At 40.3% G+C, this 18,628-nt stretch overlaps 1 protein-coding gene and 1 non-coding gene across 3 annotated transcripts in view; both read left to right on the top strand.

The window, feature by feature from the left end:
- Nucleotides 1-1,518: 1,518 nt before the first annotated feature.
- trnal-aag (transfer RNA leucine (anticodon AAG)) lies at nucleotides 1,519-1,600 on the top strand. The gene has a single exon. It is a non-coding gene; the product is annotated as a tRNA-Leu (tRNA).
- A 1,907-nt stretch (nucleotides 1,601-3,507) lies between these two features.
- Nucleotides 3,508-18,628, top strand: part of polr3e (polymerase (RNA) III (DNA directed) polypeptide E) — a 22,108-nt gene continuing 6,987 nt past the window's right edge. The window contains exons 1-19 of one of the 2 annotated variants that reach the window (XM_055004302.1): nucleotides 3,508-3,666; nucleotides 4,455-4,568; nucleotides 5,373-5,423; nucleotides 5,551-5,628; nucleotides 7,610-7,725; nucleotides 7,831-7,913; nucleotides 8,182-8,289; nucleotides 9,980-10,029; nucleotides 10,215-10,334; nucleotides 10,451-10,536; nucleotides 10,759-10,803; nucleotides 10,899-10,990; nucleotides 11,391-11,511; nucleotides 12,457-12,538; nucleotides 12,664-12,723; nucleotides 13,124-13,281; nucleotides 14,517-14,578; nucleotides 14,650-15,104; nucleotides 18,162-18,239. In XM_055004302.1, coding sequence (XP_054860277.1) covers nucleotides 4,530-4,568; nucleotides 5,373-5,423; nucleotides 5,551-5,628; nucleotides 7,610-7,725; nucleotides 7,831-7,913; nucleotides 8,182-8,289; nucleotides 9,980-10,029; nucleotides 10,215-10,334; nucleotides 10,451-10,536; nucleotides 10,759-10,803; nucleotides 10,899-10,990; nucleotides 11,391-11,511; nucleotides 12,457-12,538; nucleotides 12,664-12,723; nucleotides 13,124-13,281; nucleotides 14,517-14,578; nucleotides 14,650-15,104; nucleotides 18,162-18,239 — 1,884 coding nt within the window. In that variant the 5' untranslated portion in view covers nucleotides 3,508-3,666; nucleotides 4,455-4,529. Of the gene's footprint in view, nucleotides 3,667-4,454; nucleotides 4,569-5,372; nucleotides 5,424-5,550; nucleotides 5,629-7,609; nucleotides 7,726-7,830; nucleotides 7,914-8,181; nucleotides 8,290-9,979; nucleotides 10,030-10,214; nucleotides 10,335-10,450; nucleotides 10,537-10,758; nucleotides 10,804-10,898; nucleotides 10,991-11,390; nucleotides 11,512-12,456; nucleotides 12,539-12,663; nucleotides 12,724-13,123; nucleotides 13,282-14,516; nucleotides 14,579-14,649; nucleotides 15,105-18,161; nucleotides 18,582-18,628 lie in introns of those variants that run through there. The other variant, XM_055004301.1, reaches the window with a different exon arrangement.

The following is an 18,628-nucleotide window of genomic DNA, read 5'->3' as shown; positions in this document are numbered from 1 at the left end:
CTGTCCATTCCAATGCCTCTGCTTTATTTCTCTCATTTAAAAGCCGTATACCACATAACACGGACCTCATTTCAATCGGGTTGATGCACATGCAAAATGCAAAACTGAGTCTACAATCAACTGAATACATTTTCTTTTGACTTACATTAGCTAATGGTAACATATCAGTTTTAAATCATTACCTTAGAACCCTCAGATTACAGTTTACATGACATTAAATCATATATTACAATAAGAAAAGCAGTTTTCAACAACTGATTACAACCAATAAGTACAGTTTAGCACCAAATTTTCTCAAATCCAAAATGTACTAATGCAGCCGAAACACATATTACAAGACTCCCACCTTTATTGTATATTAATGAGAATACTTTGTTATTCACAACACAATAACCTAAAAACACTAACAATAACAGCAACATAAAAATCCTCTCTGTAGAAGTGGATGTATTTGTGTATTACACAAATGCAGCAAAAATTTTATTTAATATGCCATATTTTGCCTTCTTTCACAGATTCATTCCAAAATACAACAAAGGCAACTCAAGCAGTAATGTGTAAAGCAATATATCCAATATTAGAGTATATGGAGGGTAAAAAGTGAAGCAAAATCAGCTGCTTGAATGTTTCTACACAGAAAATGAGGATTTAATATGTCACTCATTGTGCTGCTTTCTTTTACTATAACTCTTATCTTAAACCTTTTAAAAAATAATAATAATTTTTTTAAATCCACCAAATGCAACTAATGCACCTGCATGAATCTGATCAGGTGCTTACAATGCAGTTTTGAAATCATTCCACCTTAAGACCTCAGGTGGCAGTTTTTACAACCACCTGGAGGCAGGCGAGTCTTTTTTGTCATGTGATTTGGAGGTTGAGAGTTGTTTTCTAATGACGGCTTTTAGGATTACTTTGACCTAGGTGCCTGATGGTCTATAAAGACACTAAAAATCCGCCTTTAAAAAAAAGTTATCTTAATAATTAGAATAGAATAGAATAGAATAGAACAGAATAGAACAGAATAGAATAGAATAGAATAGAATAGAATAGAATAGAATAGAATAGAATAGAATAGAATAACCACTTTATTGTCAACCAGAACATACACTCGCTGGCGTACATTATCACTGAAATTCCGATGCAACAAGCTTGCCATCGGACTGATAAATACAAAAACAAACAAACAAAAAATCTATTCCAATATATACATGTAAACAACATATAAAGATCATGCTATATATATATATATATATATATATATATATATATATATATATATATATATATGTATATGTATATGTATATATGTATGTATATATATGTATATATATATATATACGTATATATATATACATATGTGTATATATGTATGTATATGTATATATATATATATATATATATATATATATATATATATATATATATATATATATATATATATATATATATATATATATATATATATATATAACCTGCATGGAATATGATCACATGTGTTCATAAAAGATACAGCGTGGTAGCGTGGCCGAGCGGTCTAAGGCGCTGGATTAAGGCTCCAGTCTCTTCGGGGGCGTGGGTTCGAATCCCACCGCTGCCAACAACTTTTCGCACTTCGGAGTGTAAAACATGTCCTGAACCGATTTCAGAATAAAGCGTAAAAACGTTAAACTCCACTGGTATAACCGTCGGGGAGTCAATCTTTATTAACCCTTTGATGCATAACCAGGGTCAAAAGTGACCCAAATCAAATGGAAAATGGGTATCTCCTGATGTGGTCTACGCATCAAATGGTGAAAACAGGGGTCTCCTACGGTGGCCGAGGGGTGCAAACGCAGCACAAAAACGGAACGCCCTGCAAGAGACAAAAACACGCAGCACAAAAACGGAACGCCCTGCAAGAGACAAAAACACCCACAAAAAATAAATGCTGCAAGATAGAAAACACCTACAAAAGAGAAATGCTGCAGGAGACATAACACCTACCAAAATGAAACCCACTTCACAAGAGAAATGCACTGCAAAACAGAAACGCGCAACAAATAGGATAACACAATGGTGGGGATTCCACAGCGGAAGTGCCCCAGGTCACTAGATGGCAGAGCTGAGTTTCAACACCAGAAACAGACAACGAGTGAATAAGAAAGTTGAAGTTGGAGGGAGAGACTACCCGAAAAGCTATACTTTTCTCTTTCCTACGTTTTTACGTGTCTCTCAGATGTTGCTGTGAAAATACTTGTGTAGGTATAGTTGATTTACATAGCTGATTTTAGTGGGGTTGAGACTGTGAGTACTGTAACTAACATTATAGGACACACCAGGTGTGTGTGTTGCATTCATTTTAGTTTACATTCATTTAATTTAATCACTTTATGTGTATTTGAAGCAGTCCACAATTATCAATGCTTCTCTTCTAGGCTGCCATGTCCCATGTGTGAGTCGTCTAGGTACCTTATTAAATACCTGGTGTGTCCCAGAAATTAATGTTTGTTACAGTAACGTTAACACTACAAATTCACTTCTCACAACCCCAAGCCCACTAAAATCAGCTGTGTAAATCAGCAAAACCTACACAAGTATTTTCACAGCAGCATCTGAGGGCCACATGTAAAAACTTAGGAAAGAGAAAAGTATACGTTTTCAAGTTGTCTCTCCAATTTCAGTAAGATTTAAACAACTTCTAGCCGTGTATTAGACCACTCTAAGCCACAAGTTGGAGTGGGAACACCAGGACAAGCTGTGGATCGGGAACACCAGGACAAGCTGCGGATCGGGAACACCAGGACAAGCTGTGGACTGGGAACACTACAAGGTGCAGCAGAGAGGTGTCACTCCATGGAGTGGTGTTACTCCACAGAGGGCCCTACAGCTCCTTAGTGGCTCCAACTGTTTAATCCGCCTATACCATGGTCCCAGAAAACTGAAAACATTAAAACAAATATTGAATGATTTTTCTCAACTTGCTAAATGTGCTTAAGTATAGGAACATTTCTTTGTTGTTCTACTACTTTTGTTTTTAGGTGTTATCAAAAAATGTCAAGAGAAATAGAGAGGCCCCATAAGGTTTTTTGTAATTCACAACCCAAAAACAACGAATAAATATTTGTAATTTTTTTTCTGCAGGTGTTTTGTCTCTCGAAGCATTTATCTTTTGTGTGTTTCTGTACGTCCGAAACCCATCTTTTGTGTGTTTCTGTTTCGTAGTGCGTTTCTGTTTGCCGTGCGTTTCTCTTGTGAAGCGCGTTTCTGTTTGCAGTCCGTTTCTGTTGTGAAGTGGGTTTCATTTTGGTAGGTGTTATGTCTCCTCCAGCATTTCTCTTTTGTAGGTGTTTTCTATCTTGCAGCATTTGTTTTTTGTGGGTGTTTTTGTCTCTTGCAGGGCGTTCCGTTTTTGTGCTGCGTGTTTTTGTCTCTTGCAGGGCGTTCCGTTTTTGTGCTGCGTGTTTTTGTCTCTTGCAGGGCGTTCCGTTTTTGTGCTGCGTTTGCACCCCTCGGCCACCGTAGGTCTCGCTGTGCATTATGGGCACGGCTCCTCCCCACGTGTCTGTGGAGCGCAGTCAACATGGAATCACAGCAGCAACCCCACGCAACCTGAGTTAGTGGACTACACTTCTGGGCTGTCCCCACACGGATGAGATAGCCAGAACTGTCCGGTGAAGTGTGCAGGTGAGAGCTGAACCCGCTCCGGTATGGCTGCTGTCTACAGGACGAAGTGGTAGACCAGGTGTTAGACCGGGTCCGGGACTGGATCTGGTATTCTGACTAGCATGTGTGTTAGCATGTAGGCTAAGCTAGCTGGTGCTAGGCTAGCTGGCACCGGCTAGCAGCCTGTTTGCTAATATCGTCGCTTGTACGTTTGTTTACAGGAAACTGACACATCGAGCTCGTTGTTCTGTGTCCTGCTTTCTTGTTCGGGTGTGTATTTTTGTGTAGGATGAACAGTTTAACCCGCTGTGTTGTGTAGGCCTGAGACAGGGTTTGCTGCTAACTTGCTAATGAAGCTAACGCAGCCACAAACTGACATTTCTTTAAAAGTGGTGATCTGTGTTGAGTGTTTTAACCATATGAAGTCGATGTTCGATGTGTTAGCCACACATACTGCTTATTAACACGTGTTTACAGGTAGAGCTGCCATTTAACGTGTGTTACATAGTCTTACATCATGTGAGTTTTACCTGACTGAGTCACTGAAAGCATCACTGGATAGACTGCATGATCATGGTCTGGCTAACTCAAGGGTTTTCATGGTTTAACTGTTGTAGAGAAGCCCTCTACCAAGGCTGGCAACGCAACACACACAAACAAAACTGAAATCTGATGTGACCATGATCTGCTGGATCACTTTGTTCCTGCCCAGCTACCTGTCATGTTCTCTTTGTTACCCGTCTGGCTGTAAGAGTGTGTAGCCGGACAGTGAATTCCTGTAAGTTTGCGTATTTCTTTCTCGTTTCCAGGTTGGATCCCTGAGATCTGCTGCCGCTCCTCTCCTGTGTCGTCTCCTCTCGCCCCTTCGCTTTGATCACACCAGTATGGCCAGCGGGGACAATGATGACCCCATTATAGAAGAGGTACGTCTGCAGGCTGGAGCTGAAGGACGTTTTAATCCAGCAGTAATCACATGTGATATAGCTTGTTCCTCTGAGCTGTAAAACCTCCAAAAACACATGCGACACATGCTTTTATCTTTATGAACATACTCCCTGAATATGTGTTGAGCCATGGCTTAAAATAGTCCCCAACAAATGCAGTACTTGTATAGTATTTGTAGTTTGCTGAAAACTACCACCTGTTTCAGGAAATGAAGCGGCATGTGTGAGCAGATTTTAAGGTGTTTTCACTTGTCCAGACAGGATGGGGACATAAAGAGACAGACTAAAGCATTGTTTGGGGAATTGTTAGTTTTTATAGAAGAAAACTGACTCAGATTTGACTATATCATTACTATTATTGTTAATAAACCATGTAATAAAATGTTATTTCCAACTATTTAGGACTTTCCAAACTGTTTGATTCCTCAACTCAGGACGTCTGCCAGTTCCCAATTATATACTAGAACTTTATTTCCCTCATACTCTATAATTCTAAGATCTTTTCGAACTTTTTATGCAAGACGAGCACGAGCCCAGGCGTTGCTGTGGTGCTATAATCTAATCAGGTAATCTCAATGGGATTATACACAGCAGAGATGAGACGCAGCAATCCATAGCCAGGGTTAGGGATATAGCACCAGAAATAGCACCAGAAACAATCGATAAGAAGGCAGTGAAATTTAAAGTTTATATTTGTGCAGTAACTCTTTAGTAAATCTTGAATCTGTTGCAGCAGTTTGTCTAATCAGAGGCTGACTTGTCATACCTTTCTGGATCTTTTAGATTGACGTGTATCTCTCCAAAAGTCTCGCAGATAAGCTGTATCTTTTCCAGGTGAGACTCTCTTTTGTTGCTCCTCTTGCTGATGATAACTATGGCTTCATTTGTGAACAGTTTGTTTATGTTCTCTGTGTCACAAATCAGTCACTAATCATCTTTATGGTTGTTTTTTCTGTCACAGTATCCCGTCCGACCGTCCACTATGACCTACGATGATGTCAACCACTTGGCGGCTAAGATCAAACCCAAGCAGCAAAGGGTAAAGAGTCTTTTATCAGTTTTAATTTGGCATGTTGTGTTGATTTAGTGTTAATGTTTTGATGAAAACATATTTTAGTTTTAGTCATTTGATTTTTGTCGGTTTTAGTTTAAGCTAACAGCATTTAAGTCACATCTTTTGTTTTTGTTTTTTGACCTGCTAAGCATTTTGGGCCAGATGTTGCCATCTTTGTGAGTGGTTAGCATGGCTACAGGTGTGTCTGTGCCGTTACCTTAGTTTAAAAGTCTCAATGTTCATGTCCATCTGCTCTGTAATGACCCAAAAGACAAACTCTATAGTCTCAAATCATCAGTATTCCTTCAGTTACTTGTTCTCTGCTGAAGAGCAGCAATTTATTCAAAATATAGCTGACTTACTTGTTGGCTAAATTTGTGTTTACAGTCTGGGCTTATATGAGCAGGATGGATCCAGCTGTTTGCTTTGGTAATGAACATCTAGAGGAAGCTTTAAAAGGAGCAGAGTCTTTATTACTAAATCCTTGACAACAGCGTGAATATTATCTGACTGAAAACCACCTTTGTTATATTAGGAGTGTTAGATTAGCTCATTGTTGAGGACAGGTCAGCTGCTGCCATGTTTGTAGTTTGTTTCAGATGTTTCAATGCTGCTGCCTCTTTTTATAATGGGCAGAATTAATAAGCCCGCTTTTTCCAAAAACCACTGACATCAGATGACTGTACTGACAGACACTAAAAGAGCTTCTTATTAACGGCAGTACAACAGATCTGCTGCTAAAAGAGACATTTTGGGAGATGAAGGAAACAGTTACTGATCAGGAGTTAGTGTTTGATTCCACAGATGGTCACTGAATAAGAGATTAAAACAGTTAATTTTCACGTCCGTCCTTCTTGAACATTATCCTTCAGTTGATGAAGAATGTGAACCATCATGCCATGATTCCTGTTTTGAAAATGTTTGTATTTCATCTCTGTTGTGAAAAATTGTCCATCAGTGAATATTTTTAATCTACAATTGTACAATTTCATGTATCAGACGCTTCTACACAAAGCAGCGTATAGTGGTCTCTCGTCTATCATGGGGTTTACATTCCAGACCCCTCTGTGATAGGCGAAAAGCTGCAAAATAGTGACCATATTTATTTTATTACTTATGTATTAAGGCTTTATAAACCCACCCCACAATGTTATTTACCTTTCCCACACTCTTACAAGCACTTCCTATGCTCTTTAATACTTTCTACACTCTTAAACCTACGTAATTTTAACAACATATGAAGTTCTATGCAGGTGCTCATCAGTGAATATTCTACAATTTAAATGATGAATTATCTGTGCAGTACTGATGACGATGAGATGAATGTACTGTAGAGTGAGAACGGACAAGGCGAGGTGAGACTGATGCTACGGTCGCTGAGCCAATCAGCACCCAACGCTGTACGCTATGCATTTTATTTACATTTAATATTCTTTTAGTATGTTTTAATTATTATTTTTAATTTTTTTTGACATTGTTTAATTTTTTTAGACTAGAACAAGCTTATTTAATGGAAAAATTATTAAAATAATAAATACATAAAAATACCTATATGCCGCAAAATTCCGTGATTTAGCGAAAATATGCGATGCAAAATACAATTTAAAAATCTATGAAAAGTGAACCGCGATATGGCAAGTAACCACTGTACATCTGAGAGTAGATACAACAAAAGCGAGGACAAAATTGACTCAAATACATCATCCAGTCATGTGTGGAAATGTTGTCGCTGTAAACTTTGGGTAGTTCTCCAAACATGAGCTCTGACTGAAGTCTTTAACCATCACAGAAGTCTTTGTCTTGGTACCCGTTGCTAGCTAAACCTCCACAATGCTCAGTTACATCAGCAGCTCGGCTACAGGAGTGTTGTCCCGGTCAACTTAACCCTCGTTTTTGTTGATTAAATAAAAGCGGCTCTTTATTCATCTGTCACTGTTTGCTCCTGTACTTGCTGTTTGTTATGCAGGTGGAGCTGGAAATGGCCATCGACACCATGAGTCCAAACTACTGTCGCAGTAAAGGAGAGCAGATAGCTCTGAACGTGGACGGCACGACTTACGATGAAACCAACACCTACTCAGCGTACGTCTGTCGTTACACCCAGATTACTTCTTTAAATATGAACCTGACAAATTTTCCTGTTGGGTCGCTGGTCTGAGTCTTCCTCTCTTTGCTTTTGTTCCCCAGTAAAATGATGGACAAACAGACCTTCTCCTCCATCCAGGCCACCACCAACACCTCCAGATATGCAGCTGCTGTGTTTCGCAAAGGTCTGACCTGATTATTTGGGTTCAACAGCCTCTTTAGTTCACTGCAGCTCCACATTTGTTTTGTTTTGTTTCACCTGCTCCTGTAAATACTCAAAGGTCGCTGAGAAGTTCAGAGTCTCGTTTTTATCTTATAGCTTTATCGGTTCACTGCATGTTTACATTCATACATTGATATGAGCAACTCCTCCACATGTTGACATAAAACCAAAATCAAACACTGCTAAGTAGGATTTATTCTCTGTGATTGTTTTATGTTTGATGTTAACAGGTGAGCTTCATGTCACGCCTCTGACTGGGATCCTTCAGATGAGGCCCAGCTTCTCCTACCTGGACAAAGCCGACAACAAAACCAGAGAGAGGGAGGCGGCCAATGAAGGTGAGCCGCTTTTTCAAATTTACTATGACAGAAAACCATGTGGGAAGATTTTTTTTCCTCTCTTTCACAAATATTCTAACATAAATAAGGCCAAATATGGCAGGCTTGCTGAGGCAGCACATATAATAAATTCTTATAATATAATAAATTCGCCATTTGGGGGGCAGTGGTGGCGCAACGGTTAAGTCTCTGGACTACTGATCAGAAGGTCAGAGGTTCAAGCCCCGATGCGGCCACTGTTGGGCCCTTGAGCAAGGCCCTTAACCCTTCCTGCTCCAGGGGGCGCTGTACCGTGGCCGACCCGTCGGTCTGACTCCCCCCAATTGGGGAGATATGCGAAAATCAGAATTTCCCCTCGTGGGATTAATAAGGGATAATAATTTTAAAAAAATAAAAAATCAGTATAAAGCATAAAGCATCACCCAGTAACTAACATCAGGATCTAAAAGATGCAGTTTTTGAGACTGCAAGAATTGGTTGATCCGTCAATAAGTAGAAAGTTTATTTTGATAGGTCATTTTTGAAGCAAAATTTCCCAAATTCTGTTTCCAGCTGAGAGTTTACTGCTTTTTTCTTTTGATTGTTCTTTAGATAAATCAAGACTATTTAACTCTCTGTTAGACCTGCTGTCATTTAGAAGCTGTCAAAGCTGCAAGGTTTATCAGTGTAAGAAATGCAACAATCGCTGGATTTTTTAACTTCCTCCCAGTCCATGATCTAATCATGTGGGACCACCTAGTCCGTCAGGGAAATTAGCCACGTAACGAAGCTTGTAATTGTCAAATATTTAACTAAAGAGACTTTATTCTACATGTCTCATGTAAAAGAATTAGCCAGAAATAAACAGTTAGCACCACATTCAATTTTTTTTTAATTCTTCACTTCTCGGTGTAACTAAGAAGCCATGAGTGACTCAGCTGCGACCAGCAGTCATGTGATAAAAAATTCATGGACTTTTCAGCTGAACTGCAGGAAGTGTTTACGCAGAGCAGAAAGAAGATGTAGTATGGAAATAAATTAGAGATGGAGGGGAAAATAAAACATACCTGAGCGGAAAAAAAATGCACTATGGCTCACAAATAGTATGCAGGGTGATGCATTTAGCATATTGAAATATCTTTCAAGAGTTGATGCAGAGTAGTGTGTAAACACAGCGTTTGTAGAGATTAAAAATGTAAGTAATAAAATCTTCATGGTATGTAGAGGAAACATGTTTGGTGACACTTGTGGACATTTGGAAGAATGTTGTACATGTTGGTTCCAGTTTTTGTTCAAGTTGGTTAATGGATAATCAAAGAAAATCGACTTTTTGTTTTTGTAATTTATGGCATTATAATTGTATCATAATGCACATATGACATTTTTGCCCATTCCATCTATGGTTGTGTTGTTTCCACAGAGATGCAAGACTTTATATTGCAGTGATTAATGAGTAAAAATGTTACAGGAGCTAAAAACACCCAGAAATTGCTTGGAATCCAAAGGGTTTAACATTTAAAAATCACCCTGGACCACAACAATGAACTGGTTAATCAAGAAAATAACCGGCAGAGGTTGCATTTTGTCTTTGAACACTTTGGGTTTTTGCTTTTTATTGTTTGTTTCTCTAAATAACAAGACTTCATTGAAGAGTTTCTTGAAGAACCATGTCTTAAAACACTGTGTTAAGTGACCAGTTTTCTGTCTGCAGGTGGAGATTCGTCTCAGGATGAAGCTGAGGAGGAAGCCAAGGCCATAACGGTGAAGACTTTCATACAAACACTCACATTTGATTTAATATACATGTTAGAGTTTATCGTTATGCACTGAAACTAGTCAGATTCCTTGTATGTGGAAACCTACTACCTCTGTGATTCTCGTGGTTACTGTGGCTTCATGTGCCTTTACAAACCTTTCACCCTTCTCTTCCACGTGTTCCCCTCCAGGTGAGGTTTGCTCGTCCCGAGTCGGAGCAGGCCCGGCAGAGGAGGATCCAGTCGTACGAGTTCCTGCAGAAGAAGCAGGCGGAGGAGCCGTGGGTTCACCTGCACTACCACGGATTCAAGGTAGAGGGAGATGTCAGCACTAAGAACAAGGCTGACCAAATCTCATTTAAAGAGCGGTAACATAATGATATGCTGTAGTCATGAAGCGGTTTGTGTTTGATTGTTTTTAAATTCAGGACGGACGTTCAGAGCATGAAAGGCAGTATCTGTTCTGTCAGTCGGTGGACGCCTCAGAGAACTCAGAGCTGGTCAAAAGTCCAAAGTGAGTATGAAGGAATGGAATTTTATTACATTTCACTGCTCATGAGGTAAATATGATTACAAAGAGAATGTTTTTTGGTCAGAGGCAACAACAGATTCCTTGGGTTGTCACTTTTTCCCATGTCTAATCCACAATCGCTTATATTGAAGCATTTCTGGTTCTTGTCTTTATTTTATTCCTGATTATTGTCTCCTTACATGCTTTGTTCTCTTGTTTTCTCAGGGAGTACCTGGCGATGCTGATGCCTCCTCTTGCAGAGGAGAAAGTGTAAGTATCCCTCACTCTTCTGACAGATTTTTGCAGATTTAAACAACAGTCCCTGAGATGTATCCTTAACTTGATTTTTTTTCTCTTTGCTTTAGTGTGAAGCCTGTCGGTCCCAGTAATGTCCTTTCAATGGCTCAGCTCCGCACTCTGCCTCTAGGAGAGCAAGTCAAGACCCTGATGAAGAATGGTAGGTCAACACAATCAGCCAAAAAACTATCATTTATCTGTAAGACTGAAAGGCTACAACGTGTTTATTTATATAAGAAATGGATAATTTTTCTCATATATGATTTTCTTTAACTTTAGAATGCCAGATGGGGCCACCAAGACAGTTGTAAAAATATCAGACATGGAGTTTTTTCAGGATTATAGAATAGATTCAAGCATCATTGTAAATTTCTGTGAACTGCTTTGCATTTTTTTCAGTTTGCACTTGGATCTTGTGCTGCTTTTTCGGTGTCAGTGTCCTCGTGCAAGCTCTTCACAACATAATCATGAACTTCATGTACACTAAATGATTCCGTTTGGATGCCCTTCAGTCTGGTGAAAATGTGTCATGTTTCCTCCACTATCTCTCCTCTCTCCAGTCAAAGTGATGCCGTTTGCTAACCTCATGGGGCTTCTGGCTTCTGGCACCGACTCGACTGCAGCTCTGCGTTGCATCCAGCAGGTGGCGCTGCTGGTTCAGGGGAACTGGGTTGTCAAGAGGTGAGAGCAGATGTGTTTTCATCCTCATAAATATTTTTATTGAATTTTAAAACGGTGAACAAAATATATTCAGGAAATTTGTAGGATCCACGGCAGCTAATCTTGTCTTGATCTCAGTCATCCACAGACCAGATACCTCCAGGTAGATGGTCCTTAGGGTACTACAGGAGTGTGCTGCAGGTCGGGTTTTATATTTAGAAATGAAACAAATAAATAGAATAAAAGCGATAAGCACAGAATATTTTACAGACAGAAGTCAACAAAAAGACAAAGAATAAAAAACAAGGGAGTGAAAGAATGAGTCTTTAGATTGATCAAAAGTCGAAACTGTTCCAGCAATGGTACCCTACTAGGGCTCAACCTTAGGCAAAAAAATTGCAATTAGAGTTTTTAGACAGATTCACAATTTACAGGATATACAGGATTTTTGAATTTCTTCTCCACTGATACAAACACAGAAGTGATGATGTGATTTTAGTTGTGATTGATACCAAATAAATCAGTTTTTTTACACCTGGAGGATATGATTTGTAAGCCGGGGCGTCTCTGTAGTATTTCAGTGCTTCATTTATAACCATGTTTTGTGACACATTTTATCCAAAAATTTACAGCTCAAGCGATTTCAATATGGCTGTTTGTCATATTACTGTTTCGATGATCGTTCAGCCCTAATACCTGCGTGTTCTGGATCTTTTTAGCTGAGTTACAAGCTGAGTAGCAGATCTTTTTGAGGTTTTGACAGAACATAATGTTCCTGTGAGCATGGCTAGGCAGTGCTGCATCCTTCTATCCCACTAAAACTGCATCTCTGGTCAAAAGACATGCAGCGTTTGATTAGAGTTGGGACATTTTTTATTAAACAGTAGCCGAGTATAAAGATTCCATGCATTGCTCCATTGCTGATTAGTTTCCAGTGTATTGATGCTGATGTATTTTTTTCCACAGTGATGTTCTGTATCCTAAAAACACCTGCAGTCCTCACAGCGGCGTCCCAGCTGAAGTCCTCTGTCGGGGCAGAGACTTTGTGGTGAGCTGTGGTCACTGCGTTTTATCCTTTTCTTGGATTACCGAGAATTCAAAACAGTAAAAGTGTGTTTTATATGTGCTCGACTTGGTTTTGCAGTCACAGTGAATCAGCTGTGCTTTTTATAGATGTGGAGGTTCACGCTGGAGCGCTCCGTGATGAGGAAGGAGATTGCTTCCATCATCAAAGTAAGCATCAGTGTGACCAAAATAACTCGTGAAATAACACATTTTATGAGTCCCGTTAGCATGTCAGAGTTGTTGTGACTAATGCAGACTCTAGAAATGCTTGGAATGAGCAGTGTGGAACTAATTATTTCAGGCTCACAGTCAGGATCTGTTTCGCCTCAGAGGCTCATAGCATTTCAAATTAGTCCCTTGGGGTGTTACATACGCAGAGAGGGTTGCTAGTGGCGTGTGATGATCTGCCCTTGATAATTTCACCTGTTTTGAGATGCTCGGTGCTCCTGCAGTCTTTGACGGTAATTTGAGCAGGAGTGTCTTTGAACACTTGCTGCTGTCACCCCGAGGCCACACTCGTTCATTCAGGTAAACACGGCTAACAGCTCCTTCCTCCTGCCTCCGTTAGCTTCCTCCGGAGGATGTGAAGGAGTTCCTGGAGCATGTGGCGGCTCCTCGGGTCAACCGGGGCTGGGAGTTCCTGCTGCCTACCGATGTGGACTTCATTAAGAAGCACCCAGATGTTGCGCACAGGCAGCACATGCTGTGGCTCGGCATCCAGAGCAAGTAGGTTCCACACTGTTGCAGCTGAAGAGTAAATTATCTCAGCAGGGTATTTAAGTGCAGTTACAGTGGTCCCTCGTGTATCGCGGGGGTTACATTCCAGAAACCCCCCACCCTGCGATAGACGAAAATCCTCCAAGTAGCAACCATATTTATTTTATTATTTAGATATGCTTTAAGGCTTTATAAACCCTCGCCACACACTGCAGAGCAACACTATGCCCAGCGATCAGACGTCTGTGTGAAATGGACAAGGGCAGATGATGAATGCTGCTATGCAGAGAATAGAATAGAATATATTGCCATTTGCACAGGTACATCACAGCACAGGTACATTGGAATTCTTGTACGTGACAAACAAAACAAAAAATAATAATTTAGCAACAGTTAAAAAGAAACAAGAAGCCTGAAATAAATCACACTACAGTTAAATAAATTAAAGTTAAATACAGATATTAGCATAAATAGATAAACACAACAATCAAAGGTACTTACTGCACATTGTGAGGGTATTTCACATTTGTCCATTATAATTTGTGTGATGTCGCGATATTTTGATGTTCACAGGAGACTGATGTCATGGTCTCTGAGCCAATCAGAGCACAGCGCTGTATGGTACACATTTAATTTACATTAAATGTTCTTTTAATATGTTCTAATTATTATTTTTTTATATGTTTTTTTAGTGTTTTCATTTTTTTAGGCTGGAAAATGTTTATTTTACCGCAAAAATAATTAATATAATGTAATGATAACAGAGCGGGTCACTGTGACTGAACTGTTGTGCTGCAATGCATCATGAGAGTTCGAGGTTTGGGGGGTTTAAATGTCATTATTGTGGTTTATGTTAGTGCTACAGTGTTACTAGTGTTTGTTTTATTGTGTTTTTGTGGTTTAGTCAGCTTAGTTAGTTTGATAAAGTGTTGTCAGGACCGTGAATGTGAAGTGTCATGTGTTTGATCACTTCCTGGGACATTTTTAGTAGCATGTGTCAAAGTAAAAGCATCTGCCAGTTGCAGAGTGCATTAATGGCAAATATCCTTTCTCTCGTGGCGGTTTTCAACGCAGCTTGCCACAATAATAAATACATAAAAATACCTAGATACTGCAAAATCACGCGATATAGCAAAAAATCTGCAATACCAAATGCAATTTAAAAACCCACGATACAGCGAGGGACAGCTGTACATGCTTTTGTTTTTGAGAAAAGCTTATTGTGTCCTTTCTTTTCCTTGAAGGTTGGAAAAGGTGTTTAATTTCTCTAAAGAAGATTTTTTGCCAAAGAATTCCCCTCAGCCCGGTGAGTTTTATTGGGTGCAGCCATTTCTTTCAAATACTTGCTCGAGCTGACGTCTTTGTTGTTTTTTGTAGATCCCGTCTACGTCAGCGGGGAGCAGCGTCTGAAGATGGCTCACGAACGAGCGTATGAAAAGCAGTTGTCGCTGCAGAAGGAGCTGGACGCCAGACGTGCAGGAAGCAGCGTCCACATCAAGCAGGAGCCCGTCAGCGACAGGGAGGACGAGCCAATGGACACGTCGTCCTCCATCCCCAACGGTTCTGTCAATGGTTACCCCAGTGTCACGTCCCCCTTGGACCACTCTTTCGGTAACGGAGGGAGCCCCGCCAGCACGCAGTCCCAGGAGCTGCAGGACTTTGTGATGAAGACTTTTAGGAAGCATTTTGTACTGACGCTGAACGAGCTAAAGAGGCTGTTTAACCTCCACCTGGCTTCCATGCCGGCGGGACGGAGTGTCTTCCACTCCATCTCGGACCACATGCTGCAGGACGCCATACTGCTCAACCAGTGCAAACAGATAATGGTGCCTGTGAGTATTCAGGGAGGGAACTTACCAGGAATTACTGCTGTGGATGTAAAACGTGAATCCGTTTCCTTCAGGATGCTGCTGGTTTTCCTTTTTTTCCCATCTCAGTCTGGACTGTTTGTGTTGGAGTGAAATGCCAAACTTCTCCCAAACCACTAGCAGTGTGCAATGACGGCACCCTGCTGCACCGTTGTGGATCAGCTGATAGAAAAGTGAAATATGAACCAGGAAATTGAGCTTGAAGGCTTTTCTAGCAGCACAACAGTGCACTGTAGTTTCTGTTGCTAAGAGGCAGGAATTTACAGTTTCTCCACCTCGGCACGCTCAGTAAACAGTGCAGGTAACAGAAAGCTTGAAGGCAGGGATGGTACAGTAGAGTCAGGATGTGCTGAGCTGAAACAATTAGTAATCCACTTTTAGCTGCAGGCGGTAAACGAAATGTTAAAAACATCTTTGAAGTGATAGAATAAGAAGAACAAACTCGCTACAGCCGGATGTTGAAATGACGACTAAAGCAATAGGATAGGTTTGCAACAGGAAGAAGCAAACCACTGAAGCTGCACTACAACCAACACATCCACTGTTCTCTACATGCAGGCATACAGTGCAGTACAGGAAGAAGAAATACATGAGCAACGCTGTTTAAACTTATCAGTAGTTGATTGAAGTAACTGTTGCAGCACTAAAACTGTTGATAATCAATTATGCAAGAGATCAGTACTTTAATAGTACTGCTTAGAGCTGTAACTAGTGATTATTTCCATTGGCAATTCATCTGTCACATATTTTCTTGACTAATCAGTTAGTTGTTTGCTGTTTAAAATGTCAGACAATCGTGAAAAATGTCCAAGATGACGACCCGAATTGTCCACAACTCAAAGATATTCAGTTTACTGTCATAAAGGAGGAATGAAACCAGAACGATTCCGTTTTAGGAAGCTGGAATCTGAAGATTTGGATTCTCCCCCCCCCGGCCATGTTCCCATAATGCATTTTTATTAATATTTTAAAGTATCACATTAGAAAAAAAAATGAGGGAAACAGAAAAACTTGGAGTATCTTCCCTTAGTTTCACAGAAACACTTTTCTGTTTGCATAGGATGATTCTTGACTGTTTGAAAAGGAGTTATTGCGCATTATGGGAGACAGAAACACTGTTTTCGAATACGTTTTGGCGATGATTCATCAGCTGTTTTTTGTTTCCTTTCGTTGCCTTTGTCTGCAGACCTTAAGAAATATACCCGATGCCAGCCAAAATGAAAGAATAATCACAACTCTCCTCATTGAAAACCTATAGAAAGGTCCAAATACCATTTCTTAAGGTACATAGTTTTTCAAGCAGGATGAGTACAATTAGGACACCCTACTTTGTCCGAATATTGCACCTTAAACTTTGACCGTCGCAATCTGTAGTGCAAAATCAGCTGTCCCGTCTGGACAGTAAAGATTGTGTATATTTGTACGAGACACAGCCGCGTAGGTGACGTAACTGCAGAGGATTGTGGGTGAGATTGGCCAGAAAAGCTGCAGGCTTACATGCAGCAAAATCTGAACCAATGTTGTAGGATAATCTGGTATTTTTGGCATACTACATTGGACATACTATGTATTAGGACATACTTATGTTTTCCCAGCATCGTCTGTAGAGGGGTAGTATGGATATTGAAACCTGCCAATGTTTGCTGTCACTTCGAAGCCTAGTTTTTTTGCTCCACAGCCACTAATGGAAACGAGGCTAATTTAGAATTTTCTTTTGTATTTTGAAATTTTCCTTCACATTTGTGCAACAGCTTTGTGAGTAAATTAGCTCAGTTACTCACCTTTTGTCTTGCTCAACTATCGATGTTCCAACATGTCTCTCTGCATCTCGCTGCTGTTCTCTTTGTGTTGGATTAAGAGCTGCTGCTCTTCTGGTTTTTGCTGAATAAAAGGAGGGAAATTCTCTCTGGCAGCTCGATTGCAAGTATCATTTTTCTCGCACAGAATAACGACATTAACGGTCATTTTTGCTTGTGAGAGTTTTGTTGCTTGTAAAGGAATCGAGGCACTGAAACAACGCAAACCTGGTTCTCAGGTTCCACTCGAGTTCAAGCAGCCACCTGATACCTCGGTGTGTTTGTTGTGTATTTGTAGTCTTAATATAGACCCTTGTAGTTTGTTATCAGTGCACCTTATTAGCTGTGGTGTTTGCTCTGAGGCTGGTGTCCTCCTGCCAGGACCGGCCCTGTCCTGGCTTCAGTCTTATCCTCTCTGCATCTTTAGAGGATTGAGGGGGAGGGAATGGCTCCACGCCGTCTTTGTTAGGCAACAGATTATTGGCCTCACAGCAAAGCTCATTACAGCTCACCTGGGGGTTAAGCCGGGCGGTTGTTCGCCAACATAGGCAGATCTGGAAGCAAGTGGCTCGCCCTCAGTGCCTCTGTAGTTATTATTGTTTAGAGGTCTGCCGGTTCATAGATCAGTGTTGGGTCAGTGGGTTGTGTCTGGAGAGATAATCCAGCTTTGGATGGGTGGGGGGGGGGGTCATCACTGGGCCTTCTGGATGCTGCAGTGCTCAGCTTGTTCCTGTTTAGACTTTGCCTTCAAATTAAGCAAGTCAAGTGTCTGAGAGACAGAAAAGCTCTTTGACATGGCTATAATTCATTGCATAAAATGGCATTTCCATCAAAGTTGTCATGACAAGCATGCTATGTCTGTCCAAACACGATCTCAAATGACTCAGCTCACCTTTCTGCTCAGACCTGAAGCAGGTTTACGGATTAAAACTGCCAGCGTAGGTTATTTGTCATCTGTTAAATTAGTCATCGGCTATTTTCATAATCAGTTTGAGTCATTTATTTGAGAAAAAAAGTCTTAATTCTCTGATTGAAGTTTCTTAAATATGAATATTTTCTAGTTTCATTACTCTTCTGTGGAAGCAAACTGAACATCTATGGGTTATGAATGTTATTTTAAACACTAATTGACATTTTCCACCTTTTTATGACGTTTTATAGACCCACCAACTAATCTAGTCGTTGGGAAAGTAATTTTCCAACATGTGTTTCTCTCTTGCTTCAGTTTCCTGCTCAGACCACGGCAGCCCCTGATGAACAGAAGGTGTTTGGTTTATGGGAGACCGGACAGGATTTTGACAAGGTAAACACTGATAAAATATGCAGATCTTTGCAGCTCAAACACACCACAAACCACAAGTCAGCAATCATTGAATTTCACATGAATGTCAGAAACCACACGCAGCCTGTTTGAGTGGGGAATGATGGCTCGTTGCATCACTGCTACACAACATGGACAAGCAGGTTTTCAGCTGCAAATATCTGCTTTGTGGTGATTTATAGGTTATTATGCTGTGATTTTACTGGTGGGGGCCACTTGAGATCAAATTGGGCTTTATGTGGCCCCTGAACTAAAATGAGTTTGACATCCCTGATCTCTACTGTGCAAAACAACAAATGGAATCAGATAAAATAACACAGCCCTGCATATTTACTTTTTATAATAAAAAACATTTATATATATATATATAT

This window comes from Amphiprion ocellaris, chromosome 18 (assembly GCF_022539595.1).
Source record: "Amphiprion ocellaris isolate individual 3 ecotype Okinawa chromosome 18, ASM2253959v1, whole genome shotgun sequence".
Taxonomy (NCBI): domain Eukaryota; kingdom Metazoa; phylum Chordata; class Actinopteri; family Pomacentridae; genus Amphiprion; species Amphiprion ocellaris.
This window is presented reverse-complemented; position numbering and strand designations above follow the sequence as displayed.